This window comes from Molossus molossus, unplaced genomic scaffold (genome assembly GCF_014108415.1).
Source record: "Molossus molossus isolate mMolMol1 unplaced genomic scaffold, mMolMol1.p scaffold_m16_p_10, whole genome shotgun sequence".
NCBI lineage: Eukaryota > Metazoa > Chordata > Mammalia > Chiroptera > Molossidae > Molossus > Molossus molossus.
Window position 1 is genome coordinate 100,988,186 of NW_023425345.1, and position 17,082 is coordinate 101,005,267.

The window sequence follows — 17,082 nt, forward strand, 5'->3', positions numbered from 1 at the left end:
CATGTAGCCTTTTTTTACATTTTAATATATGAAAAGTTAGCTTGGAATATTTAACACATCTCTTACAAAACCCACAGGAGCCCTGGTCGGTTTGGCTCAGCAGTTAGAGCGTCGGTCTGCGGTCCAGAGAGACCCAGGTTCGGTTCCCACTAAGGGCATGTACCTCGGCTGCAGTTTGTCCCCTGGTTGGGTTGTGCGGGTGGCAGCCACTCGATGTGTCCCTTTCACGTCGATGTTTCTCTCTTCCTCTCTCTCCCTCCCACTCTATCTGAACAACAACAAAAACCCACAGGAGTCATCTGGAAGAAAAAATTCAAAAATATTGGTCTGAGGTCAAAAATATTGCTCAGTGGTTGAGCAGTGACCCATGCACCAAAAAAGTCGCTAGTTCAATTCTCAGTCAGGACACATGCCTAGGTTGTGGGGGGGACACATGCCCAGGTTGTGGGCCCAATCCCCAATGGGGGCATGCAGGAGGTGGTCAATCAATGTTTCTATCTCTTTCTCCCTCTCACTTCTTCTCTCTCTAAAATCAATAAAGGAAAAAGAAAAAATTGGTGTGAGGACTAAACTTCTCTCAAAAGCTCACAAACTAAAAGAGGCCAAGGGAGAAAACAGTAATTAATGACTAACACACTATTTCTAGCGTGTGATCAAGTTCTGTACAGAGCCATAAAGAGATCAATTCTACACTTAAAATATCCACCTAAATCCAAAGCATCTTAACAACATTGATGACAACCAGAAGTGAGACCTTACTTAGTAGTACAGAGCACCAATCATAAGTTGATAGCCTGGCCAGTTTGGTTCAGCAGTTAGAGCATCAGCCCATGGACTGAAGAGTCACAAATTCGAGTCTGCTCAAGGACACATACCTCGGTTGCAATTTGGTCCCCAGCCCTGGTCAGGGTCATACAGGAGGCAACCAACTGATATGTCTCTCTCACGTTGATATTTCTCTCTCTCCCTCTCCCTCCTACTCTATCTGAAGATAAATGAAAAAAATGTCGAGTGAGGATTTAAAAAATAATAAGTTAAATGTATTAGGCATTTTATGTGCATTATCTCATTTTTATCTACTCAACAACGGTTATAAATTAAACTGTGTCCGCACTGGCCAGTTTGGCTCAGCAGTTAGAGCGTCGGCGTGCAGTCCAGAGAGACCCGGGTTCGGTTCCCGCTAAGGGCATGTACCTCGGTTGCAGTTTGTCCCCGGCCCTGGTTGGGTCATGCAGGAGGCAGCCACTAGATGTGTCCCTTTCACATCGATGTTTATCTTTGTCTTTTCCTCTCTCCCCCTCCCACTCTATCTGAACAAAAAATGGAAAAATGTCCTCGGGTGAGGATTAAAAAAAAAAAAATTAAACTGTGTCCTTCCAATATTCATATGTGATGTCCCAGTACCTCAGAATGTGACCTTATCTGGGTACAGAGTCATTACAGACATAATTAGTTAAGATGAGATATAATTGACATGAAACACTATTAGTTTTAGGTGTACAACAATATTAATTTGATATATGTATATATTGCAAAATGACTGCTACATTGAATTTAGTTAACATCCATCACCACACAATTTCTTTTCTTATGATGGGAACTTTTAAGATCTATTCTCTTAGAAACTTTCAAATATACAATATAGTATTGTTAACTATAACTACCTTTTGGTACATTATAATTCCAGGACTTATTTATCTTATAACTGGAAGTTAGTGGCTTTTGACCACCTCCACCCATTTCCCCCACCCCTCAATCCCCAACACACACATCCAGCCTCTGGCAACCGCCAATCTGTTATCTGTATCTACCAGTTCAGGGGTTTTTTGTAGATTCCACATGCAAGTGAGATGACATGGTATTTATCTACATAACTTTTTTAATCTATCAAGTTTGAATGAGATCACTGACAATTCTATGTGCTCCTTAACATATATATAATATTTTATATTAAGCTCAAGTATAAATATACATAACACACTAAGATATAATAGTTTAGTACCATCATTTGTAATAGTAAAAGACTATAGACAGCACAGCAGTGTGGCTCAGTGGACTGAGTGTTGTCCCACGGACTGAGAGGTCCCAGTTCGATTCTCGGTCAGGGCACATGCTGGGATTGCAGGCTCAATACCCAGTAGGAGGTGTGCAGGAGGCAGCTGATCAATGTTTCTATCTCTCTCTCCCTTCCTCTCTCTCAAAAAAAATCAATAAAAACACACTTTTTAAAAAAGACTATAAACAATCTTAATATATCCACCAAAAAGGCCCTGGCCAGTTTGAGTCAACAGTTAGAGCATCAGCCCACGGACCAAAGGTTCAATTCCTGGTCAAGGGCACATACTTGGGTTGCATGTTTGATCCCCGGTCCTGGTTGAGGTCGTTCGGGAGGCAACCAGTCAATGTGTCTCTCTCACATTAATATTTCTCTCTCTCTTTCTGTCTCCCTTCCACTCTATCTGAAAATCAATGGTAAATATCCCAGGGTGAGGATAAAAAAATAACAATTTAAAAAAAAATAAAATAAAATCTTTATCGCCCTGGCTGGTTTGGCTCAGAGCTTAGAGCATCAGCCTGCAGACCAAAGAGTCGCAGGTTCAATTCCAGTCAAGGGCACCAAAAAAAAAAAAATCTATAAAAGGTTGAAAATAGGAAGATATTTTGTTTTATTTTGGCAATCATTTTTTTTACAGGATCATTCAAATGAACCTTCATATAAAGAAGTGGTTTACTCATTAACTGAATCGTACCTAGACTTATATTGGTATATCCCTCTTTGAGTCTCATAAAACTTATCAAGACCTAATATAAACTTATGCATGTGTTTGTATACTCTACTAAAAGGTAAACTGCACTAGGGCAGAATTTTATTTCATTCAATGTTTTATTCCCATCACCCAGATCAAAGCCTGCCAGGTTGTAAGCACAATATTAAATGAGTGAAATGTATGGTACTATGAAGTTTATGTGTACTGTCCAATAAAAATATTTAAATCTATAGCAGCTATCCTATCCTAATGGCAAATTTCAGTACTCACTTACCTGTCAGATCATACAAGTTTATGGAAAGAAAAGGGTAATCCTGGTTTAAACAAAAACAGTTCTGCCACACACATTTATACATTCCAAAGTCAGTATAAGAACTTCAGGGTATCCACTGCTCTCTTTCTGTGACTGGACAAACAACCACAGTTCAATAATCTGTAGCAATTTTATTGGTCTGAAAAGTATAGTTGTCGCTCAGTATCACAAGGAACTGGTCTCTGGACCCCTGTGGATACCAAAATCTGAGGATACCCAAGTCCGTTATATAAAATACATATAACCTTGGGGGGGAGGAATGGGGGACATTTGTAATACTTTCAACAATAAAGATTAAAATAATAATAATAAATAAATCAAAATAAGATATATATAACCCATGCCCACGTCCTCCTCTATATTTGGAATTACTTCTAGATTATTTATAATACTTAATACAATGTAAATACTACATAAACAATTGTTATACTATATTGTTTGGGTAATAATGACAAGAAAAATAGTCTGTACATGTTCACTACAGACACAACCACCACAGGCCTAACTACATAGTGCATGTCAGCAACATAACATTTTTTTTCAAATATTTTCCATCCACATTTGGTAGTATCTGTAGATAAGAAATCTATAGCTAAGGAGGAGGGCCAACTGTATGCTCTCAAAAGACTAGTGGTGAGTGGGAGGGTGAGGAGGATGTACAGGTTAATTATAGAGTTACTAATAATAATATTCGGTAACAGCAGCAACTAAGACTGATAAACCTCACTACATGTCAGGCAATGCACTGATTAGTGTCACATGCAATCCCATAAAGTAGGTACTACTATTACCTCCATTTTTTTTTTAATGAAAAAAACGAAAGCTTAAGATTAAAATTTTGCACAAGATCACAAAGTTAGTAAGAGAGCCAGGATTCCACCTCAGATGTGTCTTACACCAAAACTGCACATCCCATAAAGTAGGTACTACTATTACTTCCATTTTTTTTTAATGAAAAAAACGAAAGCTTAAGATTAAAATTTTGCACAAGATCACAAAGTTAGTAAGAGAGCCAGGATTCCACCTCAGATGTGTCTTACACCAAAACTGCACTACTAACTATATTAGTAGAAATGAAAACCATTTATTTTGATTTAAAAAAATCTACTGGGTTTCAAATAAAGTAATGTACATAAAATACAAATTGTGGTATAATAAATACTTTTAGCTGCAAAAAATTGAGTACCTTACCCCTGGCCAGTGTTGCCAAGTTAGAGCACTAGCCCACACACCAAAGGTTCAAAGGTTTGATTCCCAATCAAGGGCACGTACCTGGATTGCAGGTTCAATTCCTGGCCCCAGTCCATATACATGTAGAGGCAACCAATTAATGTGAATCTCTCACACCTCAATGTTTCTCTCTCTCTCTTCCCTCTCCCTCCCCCCACTCTTATTCTCTCTAGAAATCAACGAAAAAATATCCTTGGGTGAGGGTTAAAAAATAATAGTAATAATAAATAAAAATTAAACATCTTAAAAATTAAAATTCTAGCTTGTTGGTAGTATTTACATCATTAAAATATCAAGATTAGCAATTCAATTAAACCCAAATAAATCCACATTTAACCTTAGAAAAGCCTAAGTCCAAAAGAAATATGAATTGTCAAAAACAAAGTAAATGCTTTTCAAAAAAAATTAATAAATTGTTACTTCCCAAACAACAATCTTGCACGCCAGAACAATTCCAGGTCCACAGAAGAGCTGAATAGGGTAAGAAAATATAATACTCTGTATACATAAAAAGTAAGCAACAAATGAAAGTGTGATCACTGTAACTAGTGTACTAAGAAAAAGCCTTTGTGCTTCAGTTTTTCAATGCCTGAAAAACAAAGATAAAATTTTCTCGTGCATTTACCTGTAAAATTTTAACAGAATCTGAAACACAAAACAATTCTTCAAATGTAAAGTACTAAAGCAAGGGTCAAACACTCAAATGCCTAGAGGAGCCAGGTATATCAAAGTCACCCAGTCAGGCCCTGGCCCATTGCCTCAGCTGATTACAGTCGCCCCTCGCCACTTCGCACTTCGATTTCCCAGCTTCACTCAATCGTGGTTTTTTTCAAATATAGTATATAACGTATAGTATTTGAAAAACCATGAAGCTGCGAAAGTCGAAGCTGCGAAAGTTGAAGCGCGAAGTGGCAAGAGACAACTGTGTATAAATAAACAATCCTACTTTGCGGAAATTCATTTATTGCAGTAAAGCCTGGAACTGATTAACCGTGATAAACAAGCGCCAACTGTAGAGTGTCATACCATACACAAAAAGGTGTCAGGTTCGATCCCCAGTGCTAATGCATACAGGAGGCAACAGATCAATGTTCTCTCTCACATCGATCTCCATCCCATCCACCTCTCTCATTCTGTCTCTCTCTCAAATCAGTAAACATGTCCTAGGGTGAGGATTAAAAGAAACCACCCACTCAAGAAGTAAGACACAATGGAGAGGCTTGCCCTATTAACAGGCCTAACTCCAATACAAGAGTTGCCCTTCAAAGAAAACCAAAAATCTGTATTTTGTATTTTTTTAAATGCTGTCAACTAATTAAACTACAATCCACACATACAAATTAAAAACAAAAAATATTATAAATTTTAGTCACCAAAATGGTTAAAATTATAACATGACTAATCCAAGTTTGGGGGAGAATGTGAAGCAAATGGAACTCTTACACATTGCTGGAAGGAATGTAAACATGGTACAATCACTTCAGAAAACTGATCGATGGCATCTATTAAAACTGAACATATATATAGTTACTATACCCTATATATACCCAGCAATTCCACTCCTAGGTGATCCAACAGAAATGCATAGATTTGTTCGCCAAACAACATATTCCAGAATGTTCAAAACAAGTGCTTGTCTTAACAGACAAAAATGAAAAATATTCCACTGCCCACCAACAGTAAAATGAGAAAATAAAATGTGGCATAGTCATATAACACTATACAGGAATGAGACTAGAGGCTATTCCTACATAACACTGATGAATCTCAGTAACGTGCTGAAAGAAAGAGCCCACAAAAACAGTACGACTATATGATTCCATTCCTATAAAGTTAAAAAAAAAAAAGACAAAAAAGTAAAAACATTTCTCTATAGTGTTAGAAAGGAATGTTAGAAATCAGAAGTTACCTTTGGGAAAAGGTAGTGACTGGGAGGGGGGCAAGAGCAAGATTTATGGGGGTACTGATTATGTCTTTTTTTTTCCTGAATGCTAGTGATGTGCTCATCTTGTGAAAATTACAAGAACTTATTATTTGTAAACTTCTCCTAATGTATGTATACTTCAATAAAAACTTTTAAAACACATACACACGCAAAGATTCCCAAACAAATTATTTCTGCAGGCAGATCCAGCTAATCAGAACAGAGCAGTTTATGACCTCTCAGCTAAAGAAATACTGTACAATCATATTTAAAGAATATGAAAGAAAATATAAAAGCAAAATATAATTGTCTCAGCGAGGCTACATAATCAGGTCAACAACTAACATTTAAATTTCTTTTAATAACAATACCTCTTAGAATGTGGCATTTTAATTGCCTCATACCTTTTTTTTTTTTTTTTTTTTGAAACGCAAATCTTTTCTTTTCTTTTCGGTATGTATGTACCTCTTACCCTCCTTCATCTTTTTCATTCACCCACCACCCACGACCTCCCTTCTGGCAACCATCAGCTTGTCCTGTTTCTAGGAGTCTGTTTTTGTTTTTTTGTTTGTTCATTTGTTTTTTTTGGAGTCCACATATAAGTGAAGTCATACGGTATTTGTTTTTCTCTGTTTAACTTATTTCACTTAGCATGATACCCTCCAGGCTGCCACAAATGGCGAGATTCCTTCTTTATTATTGCTGAGTAATATTCCATAGTACCACACTCTTTTCCGATTCATTCATCTACTGATAGATACCTAGGTTGCTTGTAGATCTTGGCTATTGTAAATAATGCTACAACGAACATAGGGATACATATATCTTTTTGAATTCAGTGTTTTCATTTTCTTCATATAAATACTCATAAGTGGAATTTCTGGGTTGTACGGCAGTTCTGTTTTTAATTTATTTAAGAACCTCCGCCCTATTTTCCATAGGGGCTGCGCCATTGTACATTCCCACCAATAGGCTACCAGGATTCCCTTTTCTCCACATCCTTGCCAACAGGTATGAGGTGATAATTCACTGTACCTTTCATTTATATTTCCCTGATGATCAGAGATGTTGAGCATCTTTTCATGTCTTTTTTGAAGAAATGTCTATTCATGGGTTCTGCTCATTTTTTTATGTTGATTTATATGAGGTTTTCATATATTTTGGTTATTAACCCTTATTGGATATATCATTTGCAAATATATTCTCCCATTCAGTTGGCTTTTTGTTTTATGTATGGTTTCTTTCATGGTGTGCAGAAGCGTTTAAGTTTGATGTAGTCCCATTGTTTAGTTTTGCTTTTGTTTCCTGTGCTTGAGGAGACTTATCCAGAAAGATATTGTGAAGACCAATGTCAAGGAGTTTACTACCTATATTTTCTTCTAGGAGTTTTATAGTTTCAGGTCTTACATTTAAGTTTTTAATCTATTTTGAGTTTCTCATGGTGTAAGAGAGTGGTCTACTTTCATCTTTCCATGTATCTCTGCCAGTTTTCCCAAGAACACTTATTAAAGAGACTGTCATTTCTCCTTTTTACAATATTGCTTCGTCAGATTAATTGACCATCCAGGCAAGGTTTACTTTGGGGTTCTCTATTCTGTCCCAATAATCTATACGTGTTTTTTCATCCCTTTACTTTCTGTGTGTGTGTGTGTGTGTGTGTGTGTGTGCGCGCGCGCGCATGCGTATGTGTGTGTGCACGCGCACATGTGTGTTCCCATCTGAAATCAATCTCTTGTAGGCAGCATATAAATGGATTTGTTTGTTTGTTTTTTCCCCCCTCCATTTAGCCATCCTGTATCTTGTTAATCCTCACTCGGGGATATTTTTCCATTGATCTTGAGAGAGTGAAAGGGAGGGAGGAAGGGAAAGAAAGAAAAAGAGAGAGAGACAGAGAGAGAAAGAGAGAGAGACATCGATGTGAGAGATGAAACTCAGGTACATGCCCTTGACTGGAATCAAGCCCATGATCCTTCAGTCAGAGGGCCAATGCTCCAACTATTAAGCCAAACTGGCCAGGGCCATCTGTATCTTTTGACTGCAGCATTTAGTCCATTTATAATTAAAGTAATTATTGATAGAAAAAGAAAAAAATAATAATTATTGATAGATATGTACTTATTGCCATTTTGTTAATTGTTTTCTGGTTGTTTTGTAGTTCTGTGTTCATTTCTTCTTTCTTTCTGTTTGCTTTGTTTCTTTAGTGTTTCGTTTGGGTTCCTCTCTTTTTATTTTTGTGTATATTTTTTGGTAGGTTTTTTATTTGTGGTTAGCATGAGGTTCATATATACCCAACTACAGCTATAGCAGTCTATTCTAAGTTGACAGGCATTTAAATTCAAACATTCTAAAAGCATTACACTTTCAATTCCCCTTTCACACTTTGTCTTTGACATGTTTTAAATCTTTTTGTTTGCAGTAAATTTAATCTTCATACTAACTTTTTAAATAGCTGATTCACAATGTTAAGTACCTGTGAGATATTTTTCTTCCATGTATTTTCTTATTTCTGGTTATGGCCTTTTTTTTTCTACTTAAAGACCCTCTAACATTTCTTGTAAAGCCAGTTTAGTGGTAATGAACTCCTTTAGTTTTTTGTTTGTCTGGGAAACCTCTCTCTCCTTTAATTCTGAATGAAATACTTGCAGGGTAGAATACTCTAGGTTGTAGGGTCCTTTCAGCACTTCAAATATTTCCTGCCACTCCCTTCTAGCCTATAAAGTTTATGCTGAGAAATCACCTATTAGCCTTATGGGGGTTTGGGAGAGGACGGAGTTCCTCTGTATATGGCTTGTTTTCCTCTTTGTGCCTTAAAGTTAATCTCTTTATCTGTAACTTTTGCCATTTTAATTACAAAATGTCTTGGTGTGGGCCTTTTTGGGCTCATCTTGTTTGAAACTGTACTTCCTGGTACTAGATGTCTGTTTCCTTTCCCAGATTAGGGAAGCTTTCAGTCATATTTCTTCAAATATCCTTTCTTCTTTCTCTCTTCTTCTGGGATCCCTACCATGCGAATGTTAGTGCCGTTGATACTGTCCCAGAAATCCCTTAAACTATTCCCCAACCCCACTTTCTTTTTTTCATTCTTTTTTCTTTTTGCTGTTCTGATTGGTTAATTTCTACCATTCTATTTTCCAGGTGGCTAATCTGTTCTTCTGTATTATCCAATCTACTGTTGATTCCTTCAGTGTATTTTTCATTTTTTTTAAACTTTAATTTATTGTTGAAAGTATTACAGATATCTCCCCTTTTTCCCCCCACTGACCCCTCCTCCCTGCTCCTGCCTTCTCCACACTATTGTCTGTGTCCACTGGTTATGCACATATGCATAAAAATTCTTTGGTTTATCGCTTTCCCCCTTCCCCCTTCTCTTTGAGGTTCATCAGTCTAACAACCAATTTGTACTTCTTAATCCCTTCACCTTTTTCACCCATCCTCTCAACCCCCCTCCCATCTGGCAACAAACAAAAAGTTTTCTGTATCTATGAATCTGTTTCTGTTCTGCCTGTTCATTTTGTTTGCAGATTCCATTGTTGATAGCTATGCATTTATTGCCATTCTCTTGTTCATATTTTTTATCTTCTTCTTCAAGAAGACCCTTCAACATTTGATATTAATACTGGTTTGGTGGTGATGAACTCCTTTAGCTTTTTCTTGTCTGGGAAACTATATGTCCATCGAATCTAAAGCAGGATAGAGTAATGTTGGTTGTTAAGTCCATGCTTTTCATCACTTTGAATATTTCTTGTCACTCCCTTCTGGCTTGCAAAGTTTCTTTTGAGAAATCAGCTGAGTTGTGCAAACTCCCCTGTAGGTAACTAACTGCTTTTCTCTTGCTGCTTTTAAGATTCTCTGTATTGAACCTTTTGCATTGTGATGATGTGTCTTGGTGTGGGCCTCTTTGGGTTCATCTTGTTTGAGACTCTGTGCTTCCTGGACTTGTATGTCTACTTCCTTCACCAAGTTAGGGAAGTTTTCTGTCATTATTCTTTTCAAATAAGTTTTCAATTTCTTGCTTTCTCTCTTCTTCTGGCACCCCCATGATGCAAATGTTGGTACGCCTGAAGTTGTCCCAGAGGCTCCTTATGTTATCCTTGTTTCTTTGGTTTCTTTTTTTCTTTATTGATTTTAGAGAGACGAAGAAGGAGAGAGAGATAGAAACATCAATGAGAGAGAACATTGACTGGCCGCCTCCTGCATGCTCCCCACTGGGGATTTAGCCCACAACCTGGGCATGTGCTCTGGCCAGAATCAAAACAGTGACCTCTTAGTGCATGGGTCAATGCTCAACCACTGAGCCACACCAGCGGTTCTGGATTCTTTTTTTATTTTTGCTGTTCTGATTGGATGGTTGGGTTTTGTTGGTTTTTTTTTGCTTCCTTATATTCCAAATCGATGATTTGTGTCTCAGCTTCACTTACACTACTATTGAATCCCTGAAAATTATTCTTTATTTCAGTTAGTGCATCCTTTATTTCTGACTGGTCCTTTTGTACGCTCTTTTTTATCCTCACTAAGTTCACTGAGCATCCTTATAACCAATGTTTTGAACTCTCTTTCTGTTAGATTGCTCATCTCCATTTCATTTAGTTGTTTTCCTAAAGTTTTGTTCTGTTCTTTCATTTGGGACATGTTTCTTTGTCTCCTCGTTTTGGCTGTCCCCGTTTGTTTCTATGTGTTAGGTAGAGCTGCTGCGTCTCCTAGGCTTGGTAGGGTGGCCTATTGTAGTATGTGTCCTGTAGGGCTCAGTGGCACAGCCTCCCAATCACCCCAGCTGGACCCTCAAGGTGTACCCCTCATGTGAACTGTACACCCTTCTGCTGTAATTGCTGTTGGAAGGAATTTACGCAGGCTGATCAGCTGCAAGGACTGGCTGTACCCACTGACCACTGACCTCTGACTATCTTGGAGGATCAGCTGTGCAGAGGCCCACCATACAAAGCAAGACTTACTTCAGCAGGGCTCTGGTACTCACTCAGTCCACTCCTTGAGTGTGTTGCTTCAATGTGGTCTGAAGCTGTCCACTGGGTGTACTAGCTCTGGGGCCTCCCAGGTAGCGCAGGCCAAGGTCAGCCATTGCCTGTTCTACCCAGGGCCACCAGGCATAAGCTACAAAGAGATCTGCAGATGGCTGCTTCTTGTGCTGGGCTTGGAGGTGCCCAGGAAAAGTCAAGCTGTGAACCAAGACTGGCTGCTTCTAGTGCTGTGCCTGGGGCCACTTAGTGAGAGGTATGGGGCTCTCTGAGGCCAGGTGCTGCTTGTTTGAGAGAATTTAGGAAAATCTGAAGCAGGAGCTAAGATAGGCCAATCCTATGGTAAAGCCACTGGAAACAGTTTGGGTGGGCCCAAAACCTGGGTGGGGCAGGGCCTCAGGAAATCACCAGGGTAGAGCAAACAGTGTGAGTCAGGTTGTTGGAGTCCCAAATATGACACCCATCTTTCAACCCCATAGGGGAAAGGCTCACCAAAGGAATAACGGCCTCTGCCAACAGGTCTAGGAGAAAGCTGCGCTACAACTCTCATGCCAATGCCAAACAACTCAGTTCTTCTGAGTTGTCTCTAGTGCCTTTCAAGCTAACTCCCCCACACCGAAGCACAAAGGGAGCTAGTCTGAGGAATTCCATGCATGGGCTCTTTAAGAGGAACTGTCTGGGACTCCAGAAGCCTCAGCCTCCCTCAGCCTCAATCCCCACTGGTTTTCACAGCCAGAAGTTATGGTGAGTTCTCTTCCTGGCGCTGGAACCCTGTGCTGGGGGTCCTGGTCTTACTCCTGGGGAGGACCTTCACAATGAGGTATCCCTCCTGATTTCTATCCGCCACATGTGGGTGTGGGACCAGCCCTTCCACACTTCTGCCCCTCCTACTAAGTCTCAATATACCCGCTTCTTTAATTTCGTAATTGTAGGACTTCAATTCAGCTCGATTTCAGGCTGTTCTGAATGACTGTTGCTGTGCAGTCTAGTTGTAATTTTGATGTGATTGGGGGGGGGAGGCAAGTACCACATTTACCTATGCCACCATCTTGACCAGAAGTCCTGTATTTTTTCATTTCAGTTATTGAATTCTTCAGCTCTAATTGGTTCTTTATTAATTTTTAACTCTTCTTTGTTGAAATTCTGAGTTCCTCTATTCCACACTCAAATTTGATGAGCATGTTATGACTGTTTATACGAATACTTTTTTTTTTAATGTTTTTATTGATTTGAGAGAGAGAGAGGAGGGGAGAGGAAGAGAAACACAGATGTGAGAGAGAAACATCGATTGGTTGCCTCCCATACACAGCCCAGCCAGGGATTGAACCTACAACCTGGGGTATGCACCCTGATGGGGAATCAAACCGGGGACCTTTTGGTGCAACTTTGCTCAACCAACTGAGCCACACCGGCCACGGCTATTTGAATTCTTTATAAGGCAAATTACTTATCTTCATTTCATTAGGATTTTATTCTTGTTCCTTCATTTGTAATATATTCCTGTCTTCTCGTTTTAACTTTCTGTGTTTGTTCCCATGAATTAGATGAAATGATTCTCTCCCAATCTTAAAAGAGTGATCTTATACAGAAGTGGCCTCTCTGTAAACTGTGTGCCAGATGGTTTTAGCAAGCTAGTTGTAGTAGGGGTGGGCACATCTGATGCCTGAGGTGCTGCCTGGCCAGAAGCGGGTTAAGGGTGGAGCAGCCTGGTGTGCATGCACATGTGGTAGCTTCCTGTTGTTCTGGCTGTCGAGAGCCAGAACAGGCTCTAGGCAGAGATGACTGGTGTCCCCATACTTCAGCACCCTGCTGATCTGAGTGAAGCAGCCTGATGCACACATTGCAGTGCCCTGTTTGACCTAATGGATCAAGCTCCAGGGTGGGAGGACCCTATATACACACTCTACAGCACCCTGTTGTTCCTGGTAGAGCTAGCTCCTAGAGTGGCCAGGAAGGCACTACTGCTATCTTGCAGGTTGGCCAGTGCACCTGGGTAGAACTCCTGCTTGCACTATCCAGGTGTTGGGAGAATGTAAACAATGGCACTCACTGGCTTCTCTGATCCTGGAAATTTCCCTCAGATCCCAGAGAGCTCTCGGGCAGTTCTCCAATCTTCTCTATGTGATCTCAATATCTATTTATTTATCTATCTATCTCCCCACTCCCCCATTTGGTGTGCAGAAGCTGCAGAAGCTATTCAACTGGCCCTCAGTTTTCTCTCAGGAAAAACTTTTATATATAGATGTATATTCAGTATGTTCATGGCAGGGGGTGAGCTCAGCATCTTCCTAGGCTGCCACCTTGGACACTCTCCTATTGCCTCAGTTATAGTTACTTAACAAGTCAAGCCTGTCTCAAAAGATACAGTATAATACATTAAAGGTAGAAAGTAAACAAAAAATAATCAATTAATTGCAAAAATTCAAAGCAGCCATTAAATCAATAATACAATCCTCTTTCCTGATTCCTGAGCAACTTTACTTGCCACTCACTGGTATGAAGTGATTTTATCTCATCTATAAGGAGTCACAACCTAGGTACTAATGAGTTACCAAAAAACCTACAGCAGAAAAGAGAAGCCTCAGGCTTCACCCAGTCGAGTTAAAGCAAGCCTACCGAATCCAAACACACAACTCAGCTATTTAATCAAATAACTGTTACATGACTAAATATTAATTTTAAAATGCATTCTTTGCTCTGGCCAGTTTGCCATAGAGGTTAGAACTTCAGCCTGTGGACAGAGGAGTCAAGGTCACGTACCTGGGTTGCAGGTTTGATCTCCAGCCCCAGTAGTATGATGTGGAAGGTAACAAATCCATGTGTCTCTCTCACATCAATGTTTCTCTCTCTTGCCCTCCCTCCCTCCCTTCACTCTTATCTAAAAATCAATGGAAAAATATCCTCAGGTGATAATTAACAACAAAAAAGTCTTCTTAGCATTAAGTGTCTGACCCTATATCCCAGGTAATTATGTTCCTTTTTTGAGATATGAAATGTTCCCCACCTCTGAGCCATTGCTAGTGATTTTCTCCACCTCCCATTTTTACCTAGCTTTCATGTCCCAAATCTACTACTTCTATGTATTAGAAAATCCTAGAAAGATTACAGATTAAATCAAACACTAGCATTTTTAATACCTTTCTGTACCTAACAAAACTGTTCAGTTTCATTGCTTTCTAATTAAACATTACTCTTAAACTAATTTGAGCCACAACTCACACATCCAGCAAAAGTTTATCTTGAAAATGCAAAGTTGCTTCTCAAAAGTGATAAAATTCCACCAATAAAGAAACTATTTCTAACAAAACATTTTAAGTTTCAAAATTAATCTTCTTAGCCTATCAATCTTACCAAACAAATATATCTGCGTTAAAGTCAAGCCCATCCCAGCAAAAGAAACACAACTGTAAAACACAAACACACACACAAATCTCTGGAGAGACACTGAATAATCCTTATATAGCAAATAAGTGCTAATAAATTCATTTGCAGTTTCTCAAAATAGACAAAAACGTTCTGACATCCAAGTTGAATTACTATCAAATTATTTTAAAATCCAAAAACTGTTTAGACTTCCCCAAAAAAAGTAGGACTTTCCCATTTGGTTTAGAAATGCTCGATAATTCAGAAACAAAAACGGAAAATCTGACACCTGCTCTACTTTTTCCTTAAAGGCAGCATTCTATAAAATAGATTACATTTAAACACTTATTATAATTGTAAACTCTATTCACAAACAACTAAAAAGATGTAAGTCAACAGATGATATCAAATGATTGTAAAAAACACAAAGAGCCCTAAAATTTCTGAACTCAAGTGCTAAGTCGCACTCAAATGTTCCCTACACTTGACATGCTTTCAAGGCTCCATGCTGAGAGTTTGCTGGATACAGTTGTAGAAGACACGATCCCCCTATTGACACGCAGCAAACTTATTCCAGCTTTGAAGAAAACTACGTTGAAATGCAAGTCTTTTGAAATTCCTACTCTAAACACTCAACTAACCCTAAACACACCATAAAAGCTGCTGTTCGTTCACTCCTATCCTTAGAAAGCATTTCCTGCCTGGAAAACTGTTCTCCCATAAACTGTAGACAAACTCTTCCGTTCTTTCAACCTACTCCAGGAAGCCTTAAGCCCGCCCTCACCTCCCGCCCCCCTACCCACACACACCCACTAGGAAACCTCAACACTCGGCAGACACCACTCCACACGGACACGCAAAACACATGTGCCTGCAAAACCCAACCCCTTTCCACACCCCCGGAAACGACACCCCCCTTTCTCACACACCGCACACCACAGCCCATCCCCCTTCCTCCCCGCCCCCACTCACCACCCCAGTCCACCCACCCACGTTCCGGGGAACCCAGCCTCCCCTCACTCCCCGGCTCGCCCAAGGCCGCGGGGAGGGGACGCAGGAAAGAGGAAGAGTCAGGTCTGGTCTAGGCCTCTCAGACCGCCTAAGGAAGCGAGGGGGAGAACCGGCGGGCCAGGCTCGTCTGCAGGGCTTCATCCGGCCTCCTCCAGCCCTAGGCCTTCCGTCCGCCGCCGCCCCGAGGCCGCCCTCCCAGCCCGGACCACACTCACTTGCCAGCCGCGGTCCATCGAGTACTCCGCTGCTGCCTCCTCCGCCAGCTGCGGCTCCTGCCCCCGGGACCCCCAGGTCCGGCTTCTTGGGCCCCGGGGGCGGCCCGGCTCCCCCGCCCGGGACCGCTCCCGGCGGAAAGCCGGCCACGGGCGCGCCCGCCAGAGCCAGGGGGACGCTGTTGCTATGGAGGCCGAGGCCCGGGGCAGCTCCGGCGGCCGGGTCCTCATGCAGGAACTGACACTCCTCCCCGTAGAAGCAAGTCTTATCCTTAGCGTAGTAGCGGCAGTACTTCAGCTTTACTCCCGCGGCCGCCCCGCCGGGGCCACCCCCGACCCCCGGCGGGGCCACCACCGCCACTGCAGCCGCCAGCGAGGAGGAGGAGGAGGAGGAGGCGGCGGCCGAGGGGGGCGGGAGGCCGCCGCCACTGTTCATGGCAACGCCGCAGCCTCTTCTTCCGCTGCTGCCCGAGGAGCCGCCGCCACCATAAACTGGGGAGGGAAGAAGGACGCTGCCGGTGCCGGATAAAGCCTGAGCGGGTGGGTCTGTCCCGCTGCGGGAGCCCTAGCCGCCCGGGGAGAGGGGGAGGGGAGAGGGGAGGGAGGACGGGGTAGGAGGGCGCGGAGGGGAGGGGGAGAGTTGGGATTCTCTCACTCACTCTCTCGTTCTCTTTTCTTAAAGGGGCCGTGCGGGACGACGGGGTGAGCGCGCGGGCAGACAGGGACTTCGAGGGCGCGGGCTAGGGGAGGGGGAGCGGCAGCCGCGAACAGGTGGGGAGGGCGGAGGTGCCGGTTTATTTTTAAATTCTGCCTCCACTCGCTCTCTCGCGCTCTGGTTCCTCCGAGTTGTTTATTCCATTTTCCTCTTCCTGAGACGGCCGTCGGCGCTGCGCATGCGCGTCGAGGCGCGGGGCCTTGTGGGTAGCGGGAGCGCGAGGGGAAGCCTCGCCTGGCGTCCTGCCCTAGGGGCATCCGCGAGCCGGCGGCGGTTGGACCGGTGGTCCGTGCTGGCGGTCCCACTCGCCGTTCCGGGCGGTGAAGGTCTCACGAGACGAACTTTTTGTATATCCTCTTATAAAGCCAGGTGTCATTTTTTTGGTGGAAAGGCCAAAATTAACAAAATGCAAATGTTCATTTAGAGGGGCCGCAGCCCAAGCCCTTGCTCAATTTGAATAGTTTCATCCTGCTTGCCACACGTCCTCTCCCTTTTTTTTCACCACCCTTCTTTTTCTCCTCCCCTTGACGGTGATGACAACTACAGGACTAAATTCTGGGCGTTTTATTAAAAAAA

At 41.7% G+C, this 17,082-nt stretch overlaps 1 protein-coding gene across 6 annotated transcripts in view; it reads right to left on the bottom strand.

Annotated features, from left to right (window-relative positions):
* PAN3 (poly(A) specific ribonuclease subunit PAN3) overlaps positions 1–16,372 on the bottom strand; it is a 153,689-nt gene extending 137,317 nt beyond the window's left edge. For 4 of the 6 annotated variants that reach the window (XR_004958279.1, XR_004958280.1, XM_036251003.1 and 1 more), the window contains exon 1: positions 15,795–16,372. Coding sequence is in view for 4 of the 6 variants with exons in the window: in XM_036251003.1 (XP_036106896.1) it covers positions 15,795–16,227 (433 nt within the window). In the remaining 2 variants the exon portion in view is untranslated. The remainder of the gene's footprint in view (positions 1–15,794) is intronic. The other 2 variants (XM_036251004.1, XM_036251002.1) reach the window with 1 other exon arrangement.
* Between the last annotated feature and the right edge of the window lie 710 nt (positions 16,373–17,082).